The 18,732-nt window shown below is 38.3% G+C and overlaps 1 protein-coding gene across 1 annotated transcript; it reads right to left on the bottom strand.

The window, feature by feature from the left end:
• Positions 1 to 1,739: 1,739 nt before the first annotated feature.
• Positions 1,740 to 4,964, bottom strand: LOC131906527 (killer cell lectin-like receptor 2). Its single transcript, XM_059257143.1, has 4 exons — positions 4,853 to 4,964; positions 3,145 to 3,234; positions 1,932 to 2,039; positions 1,740 to 1,759 (listed from the first exon to the last, which is right to left on the bottom strand). Exons 1-4 carry the CDS (start codon positions 4,962 to 4,964, stop codon positions 1,740 to 1,742), a joined length of 330 nt encoding a protein of 109 aa, XP_059113126.1.
• Positions 4,965 to 18,732: the final 13,768 nt, after the last annotated feature.

The following is an 18,732-nucleotide window of genomic DNA, read 5'->3' as shown; positions in this document are numbered from 1 at the left end:
GAGGTATCCCAGACTCAGAAAGACAAACATGGTACGTACTCACTCATAACAGGATACTAGATGTGGAACAAGGATGACTGGACTGCTACTCACATCACCAGGCAGGCTACCTGGAAAACAGGACCCCAAGAAAGACACAGGGATCGCCCAATGACAGAGAAATGGAATGAGATCTACATGAACAGCCTGGACATGAGTGGGGGTAGTGAAGGGCAAGGGTCGAGGGAAAGAGAGCTTGGGTGAGTGGGAGATCCCAGCTGGATCAACAACAGAGAGGGAGAACAAGGAATAGGAGACCATGGTAAATGAAGACCACATGAGAATAGGAAGAAACAAAGTGCTAGAGAGGCCCACAGAAATCCACAAAGATACCCCCACAACAGACTGCTGGCAATGGTCGAGAGACAGTCTTTCTTTTTTTTAAAATTTTCTTTTTTTTTATTTTGCAATACAATTCAGTTCTACATATCAGCCACGGATTCCCTTGTTCTCACCCTCCCCCCTCACCTTCCCTCAAGCCCACCCCCCATTCTCACCTCCTCCAGGGCAAAGCCTACCCCGAGGACTGAGATCAACCTGGTAGACTCAGTCCAGGCAGGTCCAGTCCCCTCCTCCCAGGCCGAGCCAAGGGACCCTGCATAGGCCCCAGGTTTCAAACAGCCGACTCATGCAATGAGCACAGGACCCGGTCCCACTGCCTGGATGCCTCCCAAACAGATCAAGCCAATCAACTGTCTCACCCATTCAGAGGGCCTGATCCAGTTGGTGACCCCTCAGCCTTGGTTCATATTTCATGTGTTTCCGTTCGTTTGGCTATTTGTCTCTGTGCTTTATCCAACCTTGGTCTCAACAATTCTCGCATATATAAACCCTCCTCATTCTCGCTAATTGGACTCCCAGAGATCCACCCGGGGCCTAGTCATGGATCTCTGCATCCCGATCCCTCAGTAGTTGGATGAGGTTTCTAGCATGACAATTAGAGTGTTTGGCCATCCCATCACCAGAGTAGGTCAGTTCGGACTGTCTCTCGACCATTGCCAGAAGTCTGTTGTGGGGGTATCTTTGTGGATTTCTGTGGGCCTCTCTAGCACTTTGCTTCTTCCTATTCTCATGTGGTCTTCATTTACCATGGTCTCCTATTCCTTGTTCTCCCTCTCTGTTGTTGATCCAGCTGGGATCTCCCGCTCCCCCAAGCTCTCTTTCCCTCGACCCTCGCCCTTCATTACCCCCACTCATGTCCAGGCTGTTCATGTAGATCTCTTCCATTTCTCCGTCATTGGGTGATCCCTGTGTCTTTCTTGGGGTCCTGTTTTCCAGGTAGCCTGCCTGGTGATGTGAGTAGCAGTCCAGTCATCCTTGTTCCACATCTAGTATCCTCCTATGAGTGAGTACATACTATGTTTGTCTTTCTGAGTCTGGGTTACCTCACTCAGGATGATTTTTTCTAGATCCGTCCATTTCACCCTAAGAATTTGGTAAATACTCTCTTACTGGAAACTTCCACATTGTGTCAACAAAAGAAATGGGGACTCAGATTTGACCTCTCATGAAAATGACCTGAATTCTCAGCTGTGCTGACTGAGCTTCCATCCCCTGGGAGCTGTGGGAGACAGGATGGCCACTGAGTTCTAGAAAATAAGATTTTCCTAATCCAAACAGGGCTTTTCAGGGTTCTAGGCCCATCCATGAGACAATGAAACACCACCCATTAACTCAGGGATCACCAGCATTGTTAGCTGCTAACTGGATTTCAAATCTTCTGGAGAGGAATCAATACAGAATAATGCAATCTTTATTCAATATTCCCTCCTTACCTGTGTGCTGCACACAATCAAAAACAACCTTAGTTCCCCCACAGCATCTGTTCTGTTTTCTATTGAGAGTGTCTGGTTCCTTCTGATGTTTGAAGTCATCACACCCTGTAGACTTACTTCTCAATGTTTCATTTAAGCAGCTGTTATTCTGCATGGTAGTATTCCTCTGATCAGCGTTGTTTAGATTTTTCTGTAGTTCATGATTTTCTTGACTATATTGAAAAACTAAAATTAACAAAAGATATAACTCAAAAATGGTTACAAATACTAAATATTGAAATTTAAGATATAAGAAAAGCCCCCATGTTGACAATGTTGACAACATATATTATTACTTCAATTGCTATTTTGACATTTAGAAAATAACACCTCAATGAACTCATTAAAGAAATGGAAACATTAATTTTCCTCTACCAGAAACTTCCATATAAAGTAAATGATAAAGCAGAATTAAATTATGGTGGAAGTACATTGCCTTCCAATTTCTTTGATTTTTTTCAGCATAAAACTTACAAATAAATATCTAACTAAAGAATTCTGTTAACCTTTAACATTCACTGAAAATGTGAATTAAAGAACATGAAGAAATGGCACAATTGTCAAAAGACCAGATAGAAAGCATAATATCCAGATACATTTTAGCACATCTTGGGAGTGATTTTCTCTAAAGATGTAAAGGGATCTAATAAGGCTGAAGTGTTAAGGTCTCTGTACATATCTAGTCTTTTTACACAACCATGTTCTCAATACAGACTGAGAAAAAATGAAAAGAAGGTCATCATTTCTTTTGCACAGCTGTTTCTCACAGAATATTCACCTAAGATTCCCAGTCTCTTCAGCTCAGAAGGCAGACTATCACCAAGTTCTCAGAATGAACATGACCATGAATGGGAAAGTACAAAAGTTCTCAACAGCCCCAAAGTTAATGAAATAGGTATGTAAGAGAAAGGGATACTGTAGTGTGCCAGGATTAAAAACATCCTAAGAGCTGGGCGGTGGTGACTCAAACCTTTGATTCCAACACTGAGCAGGCAGAGCCAGGCAGATCTCTATGAGTTCCAGGCCAGCCTGGTCTTCACAGCAAGATCCAGGACAGGCACTAAAACTACACAGAGAAACTCTGCCTCTCGAATATATATATATATATATATATATATATATATATATATATATATATATATATATATATATATATTTTCTAAGTCCAGAGCTATGTAGCACATCTCCTGATTATAGGCAGGACAATGGGCAGAGTGTGATAACTGCATAATAAGTGACTGAAGATATTACTTAGGCAGAAAGGCAAAGAAGATTTATACCAGTTACTCACTGTATGCCACCAACACTGCAACTGTCACCAGCAGAATGGAACAAAGAATTCCAAGAGGTATTGCAATGAAGTGCCAAGGGACTGAAGATTCTTTAATTTAGAAAACATAACGAGAAAATATTACCATTAAACGACCATGTCCCAATATCGATTTATAATTTTGTATAACATGGAAATGATGGGATATTGGTCTCTAAAAATTTTACAGATGACCATCATGCAAACTGAATAAACATTGCTTTCAAAATTGTATTACACCCATTTTAGAAATCTTACATGTGTGAAGTTTCACAGGATATCAAACTTTTTTCACCTTTGGCCTTGTATTTTCAATCCTCCTGACTCAGTCTAGAAATAGCCCTATGACAGGCACATGCCCCTCATCCAGATCTACAGGATCAAAAGTACATCCTTCAGAAAGCACTGGAGGCACAGACACAGTCCAGGTAGACAATCCCAAACTGGAGCATGCAGTCCACCAAGGACATATAACTGAGGATGAGGAGGAAGGGAAGAGGGATGAATGTTCTTGAGAACTGTAGGGAACCATGGCAGTTATGGAGCTGACTTGTATACAGGCCCACCCTTAAAGTAGCTTAGAAGTCAACTCTTGCTTTTTTTTTTTTTTTTTTTTACATAAGTTCTATTTTTCTCTAGATAATACAAAACATCTTTATGTATTTGAGGTGTTGGGAATCTAAAAGTCAAGCCTCTGATTGTCAATATGTCAAAGAAGTTAAAGTTTAGGGTTCATTTGTGACATTATATGAAGAGTGAGCAGAAAAAGAATAGAAAGTTTTCATTAGTAAACTTAATTATTCTGCAAAAGCACCCGATCCCCACTACTATCTGTCATCCCCTCTCCTCCTCTGCAGCTTCTTCCCAGAAAGAGACTCTGTCATCTGATCATCTTTCATGCACTAGATGTTGAGAAATACTTAAGACAATCAAAACACCTTCTGTTAGAATAAATGCTTTGTTTATAATGAATACTTTTCATTTCCTTAAGATTTTATTTCTCTAAACACACTTGGTGTTTCTTCAGATTCTAGTGTGTTACTTTTAAAAGATTAAGAATTCTTGACAAAACTAAAAAGAAAATCTTAATTGTTTCTCAAATTTGACAGAATATATTCACTTCTCCCTTCTCCAGTCTCAATAATTTTTTTCTTACATGCTCCCTTCATTCTACTCTGCCCATCTGGCTTTCTTTTGTTTCTAGCTAACATCTAGAAATAGGATTATTGCTGAGTGTTGATGGCACACACCTTTAATCACCGTACTAGGCAGGCAAAGGCAGGAGATCTCTGAGTTTGAAGCCAGCCTGTTCTACAGAGTATGTTTAAGGACAGCCAAAGGTACACAGAGAAACCTTGATTCAAACCTCCCCTGCAACTCCTGCGCCAAAAAAAAAAAAAAAAGGAAAATAAAATGAAACAGATTTTAGCCAGGCATGATGGTACATGCCTTTAATCCAAGCACTTGGGAGACAGAGGCAGGAGAATCACTTTGAGTTTAAGGCCAGCCTAGTCTACAGAGGGAGTTCTGGGACAGCCAAATCTATTAGAAGGAGAAATAATGTCTTAAAAAAAAAACCCTCCAAAAGTAGAGATATTGTTTCTAATGGCAGCCTGTAGGATATTGTTTTCAAAATTAGAAGTTTATGATGCATCAAAAATAGGTGAATTTAGACACTTAAAACACTTACCTCTGTGGCCAGGTTCTCTGGGCCCTTGCTGATCATCAGCCCTTCTTTGGTTCTGCAAGTCTGAAGACTTAGGGAATCTCACAGTTGTATAAGTAATCTCCTCATCACCCATCATGGAAGTAAGTAAACTATGGTCTGTGTTAAAATCTGCCCTTGAGTGATTTCTAAAGAAAAAATTTAAATGTCCACATTTAGGAAGGTACCTGGATCTGATGCTGCAGAGGGGTGGGAAGGGGTGGGGTCTGATTCATTCCCCTAATGATCGAAACACCCTAAATCACATGGACTGACCCTGTTTTCTACTAGAGGTGAGAAGTCTTTGAAGATTTCTTCCATTTATACATCCAATGGCCTCAGAACTTATTATTAGGAGATACAAAAAGAATTAAAAATTTACTAATAAGTCATTGTAATATTGACAGAACACATATATAAAATGTTAGCCAAAATTGGTACTACCACAAACCATTGAAATACTTTTAAACTATCAAATGAAATAATAAAAAAATCAAAGCTTCCTGAATAAAGAAAAATTTTTGCTTTAAAATTATTTACATGTTTTGATAAACACATGAATGTAAAAATGTTCTTATAGTCCTTTCAATCATGCATGACTATCAGAGTTTCCTAGACACAACCTTGAAACAATATGTGAAATTTAATACTGCTGCTGATTAACATTTTGGGCTGAAAATACACAAATATCTCTCCTGAGATGTTCAACCTCTCCACTCAGTCGCATCCTACATATTATTTTCAAGAGTCAAGCCTGATAAATGCATGAAACTACAGAATATCTTACTGAGTGGGGTAACCTAGACCCCAAAAAACAAATATTGCATGTTGTCTCACATCTGAGGCTCCTGACTCCAAGTCCTCAGACATGCTGCAGAACCTGGAGTAACTGCAGCAACCAGGAAAGTGGAAAGGGGATTGCAGGGGTGAGGTGTGGGAGCAACAGAGAGGGGCATAGCAGGGTACAACCTGAAGGTTTAATTTCTAATCATTCCATGTACATGATTATTTCACATAATATATTCTAGTATATGATGCTACAAGAGACACCTATATGAAAATAAATTCTGTCACTACGCAGCAATCATTATTTAATGCCCATAAGGGATCTAATCTGATAATAGATACCAATGTATTACTGAATGTAGCTAGAGTTTTCCTGCCTGGCCCACAGTCAGGATAAATCTCTCACCTGCCAGTCCCATAGCCGCTCAAACCCGACCAAGTAAACACAGAGAGTTATATTGCTTACAAACTGTATGGCCGTGGCAGGCTTCTTGCTAACTGTTCTTACAGCTTAAATTAATCCATTTCCATTAATCTATACCTTGCCACGTGGCTCGTGGCTTACCGGCATCTTTACACGCTGTTTGTCATCGTGGCGGCTGGCAGTGTCTCTCTGACTCAGCCTTCCACTTCCCAGCTTTATTCTCCTCCTTGCCCCGCCTATACTTCCTCCTGCCTAGCCAATGGCCAATCAGTGTTTTATTGATTAATTAGCAACACATTTGCCATACATCCCACAGCAACTGAATAGTAACTATTTGTAACTTACCTTATCCCTGACATCAGTAACTGAGATGACAGCCAGCAGATAGTATGGATATTATGGAAAACAAGCTTCACATGTGACAAAATCCTCTAGTTCTTTTAATTGATGAAGTTTTCTGAAATTACTTACATTTTGCCTTATTTCTTGAGAAAAGGAATCTTTCTGTTACAGAATTCTTTTTCAAAATCTTTAGTTATTATTATTGCTGTTGAGGGTGGGGGTATCAAGGCTTCCCCATCAATCCCACTATCAGGTCACACCATCTGAAATTCTCTAGAAAACATAAGATCATGTGATAGAAAAACAATAAAAGCAGCTATTACCTGTGTTTTGACCTGAAATGATTATTGCTGAGGGAATTGATCCCCAGTTGGGGGACAGGTTGATGTTTTCTGTTCTGTATGCTCTCAAAGGCTCCAAGAGAAAAGGCAGAACTGAATCGCCTCTGACTGATGTTCAAGCTCATGATTTTCTGCCCCTCCTCTTGACCAAAAAGAAAAGAGGAAATTGCATGATGAAAGCTGATGCTGACGGATAGGAAAGAGCCAAGCTACCATGTCAGATGCTGCAAATCATTTCCATAATCGATAATTGAAGACCGAGAAGATAAATGTATCTGCTAAAAAGAAAAAAAACAGTAAGTATCCTTTTCAAAAACACTAGTAAAAGGAGATGACTGAAGTCCTTCCACTCCTAATTTTGTAGTAGGTTGATTGAAAGTTTTTCTTGCATTACTATTTGAAAAAAAATTAAAATTGCTTTCTGTTTTTGAATTATGTTTATTACAGCTAAATGTGTTTTAGGAATTACTTTTAAGCACTGATATTTCCGCTATAAAAGTCTTACTGTATGCTCTCCTACCTTTTTATTCATAGAGAATGTTTACAGTGGTCATTGATGCCTTTCCATTCAGAGTGGTCTTATGGCTGATGTTTTCATGGTGATGGCATTGTGCATGTTCAGAAAATACTCTACCACTGAGTAACAGACTCAGACTTTTGGTTGTTTTGTTTTGAGTTTTTTGGTGTTTTTTTCTTTTGTTTGATATAGCAATTGTTATATCATACCTATTAAGTAGCCCAGACTGGCCTCAAACTCTGAGACCTCTTGACTCAGTCTCTTCAGTGCTGGGAGTTTACCTGTATACCATCACACCAATTTAACACCATTGTGGTGGTATTGTGTTCTCCAAAATATTGTTTACCTTAATAAACTTATCTGGGGTCAGAGAACAGAAAAGCCACTCGATACTTAAGATAGGCAGTGATAGCACACGCCTTTAATCCTAGCATTCAAGAGGCATAAATCCATGTGTTCAAGGACACAGCCAAGCATGGTGACTCACACCTTTAATCCTAGAAAGCAAGCCTTTAATCCCAGGGAGTGGTGGTAGAAAGCAGAAAGGTATATAAGGTGTGAGGACCAGAAACTAAAGGCATTTGGCCTGGTTAAGCATTTAGGCTTTTGAGCAGCAATTCAGCTGAGACCCATTCTGGTCAGGACTCAGAGGCCTCAAGTCTGAGGATGCAAGACCAGCTGAGGATCTGGTGAGGTGAGGTAGCTGTGGCTTGTTCTAGCTCTCTGATCTTCCAGTGTTCACCCCAATACCTGGCTCACAGGTTTGATTTCATTAATAAGAACTTTTAAGATTCATGCTACATACCATGTTTCTAATTCAACTTTTCTAATAAATAATAAGCATTTTTCATTTTATAAATATTGATCTATAAGATTTTTAAAGATATTTAATTATTAATCAATTCTATACAGAACAAATTAAGTAATTAAGTAATCTCTTACTGTTGAATATTTAAACTATTTACACTATTTTGTTGTTAATTTAAAAACTATATGGGCTATACTTTAGAACATACTTAGACATTTTATGCATGAAGTCATGTGATCAAAGGAGATAGACATTTAAGGAACTCTAATATTGATTACCATACACCCTCTAGTCTACCAGTTCTATGTGAAAATAATCACAACTGCTTATGTTTTGAAGCTAAGATAAGGTGAATTTTTATTCCAAGAGTTTTGCCCATGAATTTGTTATGAGAATTCCTGCAAAGAAGCTTTGTCAGCAAAGAGTGATTTACTAATCACTGATTGAAAACTGCAGTGAAGTGGAAAGGTTGGAATGTTGTAGATCCAGAGGCTAATTACTTTGTTATGTGATAGCTTTATCCCCCTTAACAGCCATTCCTTGCACACCTGTGTCAGAATTAACATCATGTAACTAATAGATAAAAACTTGGTGAAATCTATTAACTTAGCAGACCACTAACTTCCACTGGAAGCTAAGAATGTCATCTCATGGCCTACAAAAATGCTTCCCCCATCTTTCTGTACCCACCTCTCTGATGTACTCATGAATATACGTTATATTTTCCTTGATTTGTAACTTTTCCAGCTCTGTAAAACTACAAAAGTTCATGAGTATGCTTCCACATTGAAACATGGAGCTATGGTCACTCAAAATGGCTCCAGAAGAAACTATCTCTTCAAACCTGATGGGTTGTTTTTGATGAAACCCATTTAAATTGTTCTTCAAATCAAATGACAGGGGTTAATGGAGCACTGGGATTGGAGAATGAGGAAAGGGCTGGAGAACAGAAGAGGAACTAACAATACAATGACAAACCTAATCCCACTTGACTATAGCAGAGGTGAACTTCCTGCTTCTCTCTTCCTTTACTAACTTCTAGCCAGCTTTTAATCACTACTCTCTTAGCTCCCACCTCCAATGCTTCCTCCTGTTTCAGAATTTGCTCCTGTCCTCACAACTAGGTTATGCTGCCTCTGTCTTACATGGCCAGTTTCCGTTTTTTTTTATTATTCCTTTTGTAGACTTAAAAAACTTTTAAATTTATTATTATTATGTCTAATGAGTGTGTGTGAGTTTGAATGCATGCATGCCATGGGTTGCAAGTGGGAATAAGAGGAAAATTTTGGGAATTAGTTCTTTTCTTCCACTTTGGGTTCCATGGATCAAGTTTGGGGAGGTCGTCAGGCTTGTGTGGCCAGTGCTTTTACCAATGGAGACATCTCACAGGTCCACTTCATGGTTCTTAAACCCTGATATCTCTGAGCCACTGCTCAAGTCTACCATTATCGTATACCAAATGTCTCTTGAAACAGTTCACAGACATTATTTCATCTCAACAGTGTGAGACAAGTTCATTGGGTGCAATGTGGATGCTTCCAGAATACCTCTAGTTAGTCAGTTTTTTATCCATTCCCACATCCTGGGGCATCCTTCTATCTCTTTTCTACACACACACACATACACACACACACACACACACACACACACACACACACACACACACACCTTAAGACTAAATAAATATAGCCTGGGTTTTAGCTTGCCACAAAGTATGGATCTGGGAACTAGAGAGACTTGAGTGGAAATACCAACAAGCTCCTGTGACTTCAGGTAAATCAGATCATTCACAAAGTCATTGACCACAGCAAAACAGAAATGCAATTTCCCTCCAGGATTGCTGTGAAGATTTTTTTTTTTTTTGGTTTTTCAATGCTGTGAAGATTTAACAAGATATACAGATACACAAATAGCTTTTTGTTTTGTTTTAAGTTTTCCTTGTTTGTTTGTTTAAGACAGGTCTCACTACATTGCCCTGCCTGGCCTCACAAGTGATTGGATTAAAGTATGAGCCCAAGTTTCACAAAGTTTTTAATCATAACCTGGCCAATAGAATGGTAAACATGCATTCAACATTAAACATTATTATTTGTAGTCCATGACTCCAATCTTTCCTTACTACATAAATTTGAGCAAAACACTGAATCTTCAAACCTTTTATTCCCCACATGGTCATTAAGTTTGTCAGATATTCCCTAGGGTTGGAATAATTGCAATCAGGAAGATAGAGAGAAACTCTAAGGTTTCAAAAATAACTATTTTTTGAGCTTTCTAGAATGCAGAAGCTTTTCTCAGCCACAGGATGAGCTAGATTTTCTACCTGACCATGTCAAAGAGTGCAGATGTTTGGAAGACAGAATAGGGATGGTCCATGAACCAAAATGAGGAACTGAGAGATCTTCAGCAGTGAGCCAGTGCTGCTCCTGAAAATTCACAGTCGCCCTAGATGAATTTGGGGGTTGTATCACACTGCTCATGGAAACACTAGTGGTTCTTTTTACATCCTTATCTCTGCTGAGAGGAAGTCATTACTGTGGGGCCTAAGCAAGTACAGGACACGCTTTTTTTGTGCTTTCTACATACTGTTGGCCTCCCCTAACATCATGCAAAATCTGTGAGCAAGAACTCCAGACCTGTTTTGCTCATTACTGTGACCAAAGCATGAACAGGAGATGAGGTCTTATCTGTTCACTTGATGAAGAAACAGAATAGCTAACAAAAACTGACCACACATTGGGCAATTTTTTGGTTTTGGACAGAGACAGAGGATGTCAATAACTTTAAAGCCAAAAAAGCAGCAGCTTCCTCTGAGTTCTGTACAACCAAGCTCTGAATTTCTAGAAAAATGTAAATTATTAATGAGCATAAATAGCATGAGAAAATAGAGCCACTTCAGACCAAATTGGCTGACAATTCCACTGTGATTCTTTGACCAAAGTGCAACACAAAACAGAACCAAAATTCATTTCAACCTACTAATGAAACAGAAATGTTAGAAGCTAGAAAAAGGTTTTGCTTTCTTGAATTTTGTCTTGTAAATTTATTGTTTTTGTGGAAAAAAACCACATATACACACCCAAATATATATTTATTTCTCTGACTTGTTTGCTATAAAAGCCTTTGTGAAACCACAACTACCTGTTCCTTTATGTTGAGACACACACATGTCTGGTCACACATTCAAACCTTCCAGTGGGACCTTCAGACCTTGGTGGCATCATCACTTCACAGTGCAAATCGGTCTTCCTGTTTGAGGTTAAGGTGAGGGACACATTTAGTAGCCACCAGCCCACAGGGAAGGATGGGCTGACTCACTGCTTTCATTTGGAAGACTGACTGGCCCTGGACAGCTTCACACCTCTTGGTACTTCTGTCTTAAGGTGAAGCTTTCACAAAACTCAAATATTGTAAACTTCACAGCTCTTACAAAAACTGAAAGAACTCTATTTTGAGATTTCTTGTGACCATAACCACCCCATGTGTCCTAGCATTTATAATCACAGCTTTTCTAATACTCATTTGTGAATAGCATAAGGAATCAGATAGTATTTTACAACAAACAGACTACCAACCCAGGACCTACAGGTATACTGAATAAAGCCATAAACCATCTGTATAGCTAAATTAATCAACATTAAACAATGCAATAAATAAATATATAAATAAATAATAAACTAACTCTACTGATAATAGATAAATGAAAAATCAGCAGCACAGAATTATTGGATGGATTGAATATCAATGCCCACAATTGTTTTGAATTTTCAGTTTCTCAGTTAAAATGCAAGAAAAAATAATTGTAATAGCACTCTACATTCAGGTACACTAGATACAGATGAAGTGATCAGTAGCTATCACACAAATGGCAGTGGCTCCCCATGGGCGTGCACCTATACAGAACTATTCTGTTATTGCAAAATATTTAATGAACAGAGCTACTTTGCTTCTGTCTGCTTACCAAAGTTCTTAGCCTTCTAAATCTTCCATCCTGAAGTCAATGCTAACTGATTGCTTCAACAAGTAGATTGTAACTACCAGAACAGCATAAGCTTATACGGTGAATTCAGAGAGAGACTTATACAGGACACCAGCAGCAGAATTAATAATAATAATGGAAGATGAGTTCAAGTGGAAAAAAATTCAAAGAACTGGGAAACATGAGTAGGACTTGTTTTCATTAGAAGTAAAACATATGTGTAGGTACTGTATAGTCTGCTTTCTGATACTGTTATAAAACACTCAACCAAATAAAGTTGAGAGGGAGAGGTTTATTTCATTTTACATGTTACTACTCAGTATTGGAGGAATACAATACAAAAATTTAGGTGATGTCTCAGATCAGAAACCACAGATCAACTCTCTCATTGGCTTGATCCACAGCTCAGGTTTAGCTATTTTTCTTACATAGCCCACAAACTGCTACCCAGGGTTGGTACCATCCACAACTGGCTGGGTCTCCTACATCAATTAATAATTAGGAACCTGCCTCCAAAGACATATCCACAGGTCAATGTGACAGAATGAATTCTTCTAGGTGTGTCAGGCTGACAACCAAGATTACCCATTACAAGTCCCACACATTTACAACTTGGGATATCACTGCTGAACCACAACCTTTCCTTTCTTTTCCCCAACATTTCAGGTTAGTATAATAGAACACACTTTGTCACTTTTAAGAGTTAACAGTTTTTACAAATATTTCCAATGATTTAAAAGTCCAAGTGTTTTTTAAAAATTTAAAGTTCTTAATTGTGGCTGATATTTAACAAAAACTGTGTTACACACCTTCTTATTGAAGAAATGAAGATGCATGAAAGGAAAAAAATAGATCTACGAAAAATCAAAATTCAGTTATGTCAATTCATGTTCTACAGCTGTATCTGGCTACTGAAATTTACTCATGAACTTGTGGCTTCAGACGGCCTGGGCATACCACTTCTCTATATCTCTGCATAGCAAGTATCAAGCCAGCCAGTGCCACACAGTGATACCCTGTCTCCAAAACCAAAATAAGCAAACAAATGGGAAAAAAATAAATTTAAGCTGCATGAACCATTTAGAAAAAAAAAAAAAACAAAATAAAACTGTACCACAGGTAACTCCTAGGCAGGTTACTCAGGAGTCTTTTGCAAAGCCTGTTTACTTATTCCTGGAGAGGGGGATCTCTAAAAGGTATCTTTTCTTTGAGGCTCCTGAGTCCTGTGAGAATACTTGAGCATCCTTAATATCTCTCCACAAAGGAGAGCTAACAGGCAAGACTCATGAGAGTCTTCTGTGGGTGATCACAGCTTCTCTGATTCAAGCGATGGCAATGGTCATGCCCAAACAAGATGGTACAAAGCTGGGTTACAAGTTGGAGCTTGGTTGCACACCTGTAATATCAATACTGAGGTTTCAGGGAAGGAGGATCAACAACTCAAAGCCATCCTCCTCTGTAGAGTGAGTTTGAAGATAGCCTGGGTGATGAAATCCTAACCCCACAAAATCAACAACAAATGAGCAAACCAAAATCTGGACTCCACACAGTAAGAGAATAAACATTGTTTTTTCTTGAGCCACAAGTGTGTGCTGTTCATTAGAACAGCCCTAAAAACTAACACAGTTAGAAAAATAATAGATACTTAATAATTTTAACAAAAGTCACAAATACATTAAAAGATAAATTTTACCCAAATTAACAGATAGAAAACCTAAACTGTGTTACATCCATTAAATAAATTTTGTTCTTAATCTAGTAAATACCTTACCCCAACGATATCTTCAGGCCTAGATTATCACTTGGTGATCAAATATTTAAGAAAAGAAAATACAAATCCTTCCAAAAATTAAACTTTCAAATATACAAGAATGACTTCTAAAAACTCCAATAAGCATTTAAGGTCAGGGTTTTCTCCATATCCTAAACATAAAAGGGCCAACTGTGATGGGTCACACCTTTAATCCCAGCTTTTGAGAGGCAGAGGCAGGCAGACTTCTGTGAGTTCAATGTCAGTCTGGTCAATATAGTGAATTCAAGGCCAGTCAAGGCTACAGAGTAAAAACTTTTCTCAAACAAACAAGCAAGCAAACAAACGAATATGTTTTTAAAGAGATTTATATGACTCACATTCAGAATTGTAACAATTAAAGAGACTTGAACAGGAATACTGCCAAGAGATCAAGGCCAACCTGAGCTACATACTGAGTTCTAGGCCAGTAAAAGAAACAGTGTGAGACCCTGTCTCAGAAAATATAACAAATGAAACGGGGGAAGAAAGAAAAGGAGAGAAAGCTGCAGGCTAATCTGTTACAAATATAAACATAAGCACTCATTAAAAATATTACCCAAAAAGATAAACAATGGGGAGGAATGCCATGACAGATTTATGGGGATCACATGGCTATGGCAATCATGATGTCACAACATCTTTGGTTGCTTGCTTAGTGTCTGTACAAGATCGACCCATGAACAATCAGTCATAGATTGGGAGGGACTCATGAGGCCCAATCCTCCAAAGGGAACTATGGGCTCTCTCTGGCTTTTGGAGGAGAGGAAGTTACTAACTTCAGTGAGGTAGACACAGCTGAGTAGCTCTGGCTCCAGTTGCTAGTTTCACACCCATGTGCCTGTGCATGTCCCAGGTTAAAGTCTGTGTGTTGCAAAACAAATACAAAACCACAAAAAAGACATGAATGTGGGATGAAGACTTCACAGGCATAGTGTTGATGGTGATGGGCAGGCATCGAAGGCCACAGGGACTGAGTATGACCAGAATGTGTTAAATTCATATATGAAATTGTCAAAGACTAAATTAACTTGTATAAACACACATATTCCAAGCAGGCAAAGCTATATAAAATGGAGGAGGAAAGGTTTATTTGACTTACACTTCAGCATTGCTGTTCATCATCACAGGAAGTCAGGACAAGAACTCAAACCTGGCAGGAACCAGGAGGTCGAATCTAATGTACAGGCCATGGAGGGGTGCTGCTTACTGGAAGCTTCCCATGGCTTGCTCAGCCTGTTTTCTTATAGAACCCAGGACTGTGAGCCCAGGTGTTGCACCACCTACAAAAGGTGGGCCTTCCCAATTAATCACTAGTTAAGAAAATGCGCTAAAGACTTGCCTACAGCCAGATCTTATTGAGGCACATTCTCAGTTGAGATTCCATCTTACAGATGTATCTAGCTTATGTCAAGTTGACATAAAACTAGCCTCCACAATGGTTCTTGAAGAGATGTACATATTTTTAACTCATATTTCTCATGACTTACAGTGGGAACATTTTGATTTCCTACACACTCCAAGGTCAAATTTGATATTTTTAATGTCAGAGTCAAAAAAATAAAGACATCATAAGTCAATAACCATTTTTGAACTAAAGGACATTACAAGTGAAAGCATTGATGATAGTGAATGTGAAGAAATATCAACATTGATATAACTCAGAAAACTGACAATTATTAATATGGATTATGGAACACATCATGTTACTAGATCAATACTAAATTTCTTGCATCTTATCATTTTAATATGATGCTATTATAGGAATGGCTTTGAAAATATTTATGGACAGTTTAGTACTATTGTTATGATCATCATTTTTAATATGCTTCATGAGACAGAGTCTCTTTCTGTAGCCCATGATGGCCTCAAACATACTATGCAGCCTAGACTGCATTCAAACTCAAATACTTACAAGATTATAAGTCTGAGTCATGATATCCAGCTGGCCTCAGTGAATATTACTGTATCCACGGGTTTTCAATTTGATAGCAAATAGGTCAGACAGACAGACAGAGAGAAGAGAGAGAGAGAGAAATAGAGAGACAGAGATAGAGAATGAGCACAAATGTGGACTATGAATGTTTGTATGAGTTTCTTGAACTAGCCTAGCAACTACTCATCAAATCTGAAATTGTATTTTATAGAAAATAAATCCTTTCTAAACATTAGTTCTTCTACCTGCAAAAAATAACAAACACTGACCAACCAACTGACAAATAGAACCCCAAAACTGTATCGTAGTTCTTATTTGTGATGTCAAAGCAATGGAATATTGAAACGGTTTATCCTAGAGATGATGAGTCAGTTGTGTGAGCTATTAACAGCATTCTGGATTTGGTTCCATGGGTCATTCAGGAAACAAAGGATGATTCCTCAGGACTTGGAACAAAGAGCATCCATTCTCCAGACATGAGCTGCTGTGTTTAGTAGGAAGGGAGAAAGCTTTAGTGTGTGTTAAGTTAGATTTCAGTAGAACATCTCTTTTCTTTCCAGTTCATTGCCATGTTTGCTCAGCTGACTGAGTCCTTCGGTTAATAAATTCAGTCATTAAGTAGTCACAAATCGTCACAGGATACCAACAAAGATGACAAAGTGTCCATTTTTACTTCTCCTTTATACTATACTTGGAACCAGGGAATTTATCCATTCTCTTTTCACAGATACAGGGTCGGTTTATAGCACAGTCACCATCATGTATACGTACAAAACTGAGATATGCACAGTCTCCATCTTTGTGTAATAGTTTCACCATTGTCAAATTACTGTAAACAAAACACACAATGGGCAGTTATTAAAATTTGAAACTTGTATTGATGTGATGTAGCCATGATTTTAAAAACAATTTTTATTGACCAAAATATACAGAATATAGAATTAATTATGTTTTACTAAAGGTTTTTTGTTTTCTCTAAACTCATTTTAAAAAGGTCTTGGGCCAGTGACACAGACCAGTGGCTAGAAGCCATTGCCACCAAACTTGACAGTCTGAGTTCAGACTTCGGATACCACAGAGTAGAAGAAGAAAAGTGACTCCTTCAACTGCCTCTAACTACAGATGTGCTGTGACATGGGAACACACATGCATACATTCACACAAAAATAAATAAATGTAATAAAAATAAAAAATAAAAATATTCTCTTGATCACAATTCAATTCAATATCTATTCCACATTGTTCGTTTTTCATCTATAAGTAAATTTAATTTTTAGTATCACCAAAAAATCATTTTACACTAAAGTTTATTTCCTATGATGCTTTTTGGAATAAAGATGTTTTAAAAACTAGAAAAATATAAATGTATGTGACACACAGGACAGGGTTTCTTGGCTTGGGCAACACAGTGAGATTTATCCAGGTAAGGCTGATAAGAATATGTATAAAAGAGAATAAAACAGGGAATGAAATCCACCAAACTCCATGGGTTGTGATGTGAAAGGGATAAAGCTTCAATAAAAGGTCATCATTTGTGAAGCCCTGGATTCAAGCCAGGTAGAAATAGTGTGTTCAGATTTACCATAGGAACAGCAAAAGATGACAAATGAAACTAACTGGCCTTTGGGGTATAATCAGAACAGGTGAGGTACAATAGGAGTGAGTATACATATTAGAGAGCCATGAGACACCGTTATGAGTACAATCAATAAAGCATGTGTTTTAAACATGAGTGAAGAGGAAAAGACCGAGTAGACACTAACTATTCACAAGATCCACATGGAGCACACATTCTGCATCATGACCTCTTTACTTTACCTCCATGGAGATGCCCATTTGGAGCTCTACACAAGGAAGACAAGTTAATCTAATAGCTGTTCACTTGGTCTACTAGAACTGGACATTGAAACAGATGTCCAAGCTACTGCCTCTTCCCACTAGAGAAAATGCTTCTTGTGGTGAGATAAATCTCAACACCAGGCTTTTCTACTGAATCCTCAGTTCTAGCCCTAGTAATCATACCATCATCAGGGGGCAGTTTTGTAGCATAGTAAAGGTCTACAAAGATATTACCACCTAGATGTAGTCATTTTTTCAGCCACTGGCACCTCATACCAAATGCTACCATTTGCCCAACTCTGACTCTGTATGGTGCTCTAGGCTGTAAATAAATTCATTAACTCTGTGGTCAGTCATGGTAGAAGACAGCATCCATCCTGGTGCTTGGGAGGTAGATGCACAAGTGGGGCTAGCTTGTATGAAATGATACTCAAATAGAAAAACAAAACTAATATACCAACAATAATAATCTGTGTGCTCGATTATATTAAAACATCTTGTAAGGCTGTCTGTATCTGTCCTCTGGCCACCTCTGTGACAGCCTGCATGAGAGTATCTTTAGAGGAGAGAGAGGAAATTGTTTTCCTGCAGATTTGGAACCTAGCTGTCTGCACTGGCTGGACCACATTCAAACAGAAGTGACAAGACCTGTCATGTACCCAGGCACTGAAAAAAAGCTTCCTGAGACAGTTACTACTGTGAATAACGTGCTTCAGATAGTTTCTTCAGCCAATGAAGAAGAAATTCAGTAAATGGCTCAAAGAAAATGACATCACGAAAAAAATCCAGCAGAAACAGTACATTCAGTGCATAAAATTTCAGACATTAGGATTTCAATCTAACACTTATAAAATAAGAATACTTGATATCTTTCAAGTGACAAAGTACAGACAGGCACGGTCACACCTGCCAGTAGTCTCAGAACCTGCAAGTTGGAAACACAAGGATCAGGTGTTCAAAGCCAGCCTGGGATACATGAATTGCTACCTAAAAGCAACAAAGTTAAAATTAAAATGATTATTTAATGATATAAAAGATATTTAAAAATTATAATTAACTTCTCCATTTCTGGTGAGAGTGAAAACTTATGCAGCCACTTTGGAAAGT

Source organism: Peromyscus eremicus, chromosome 3 (genome assembly GCF_949786415.1).
Source record: "Peromyscus eremicus chromosome 3, PerEre_H2_v1, whole genome shotgun sequence".
NCBI lineage: Eukaryota > Metazoa > Chordata > Mammalia > Rodentia > Cricetidae > Peromyscus > Peromyscus eremicus.
This window is presented reverse-complemented; position numbering and strand designations above follow the sequence as displayed.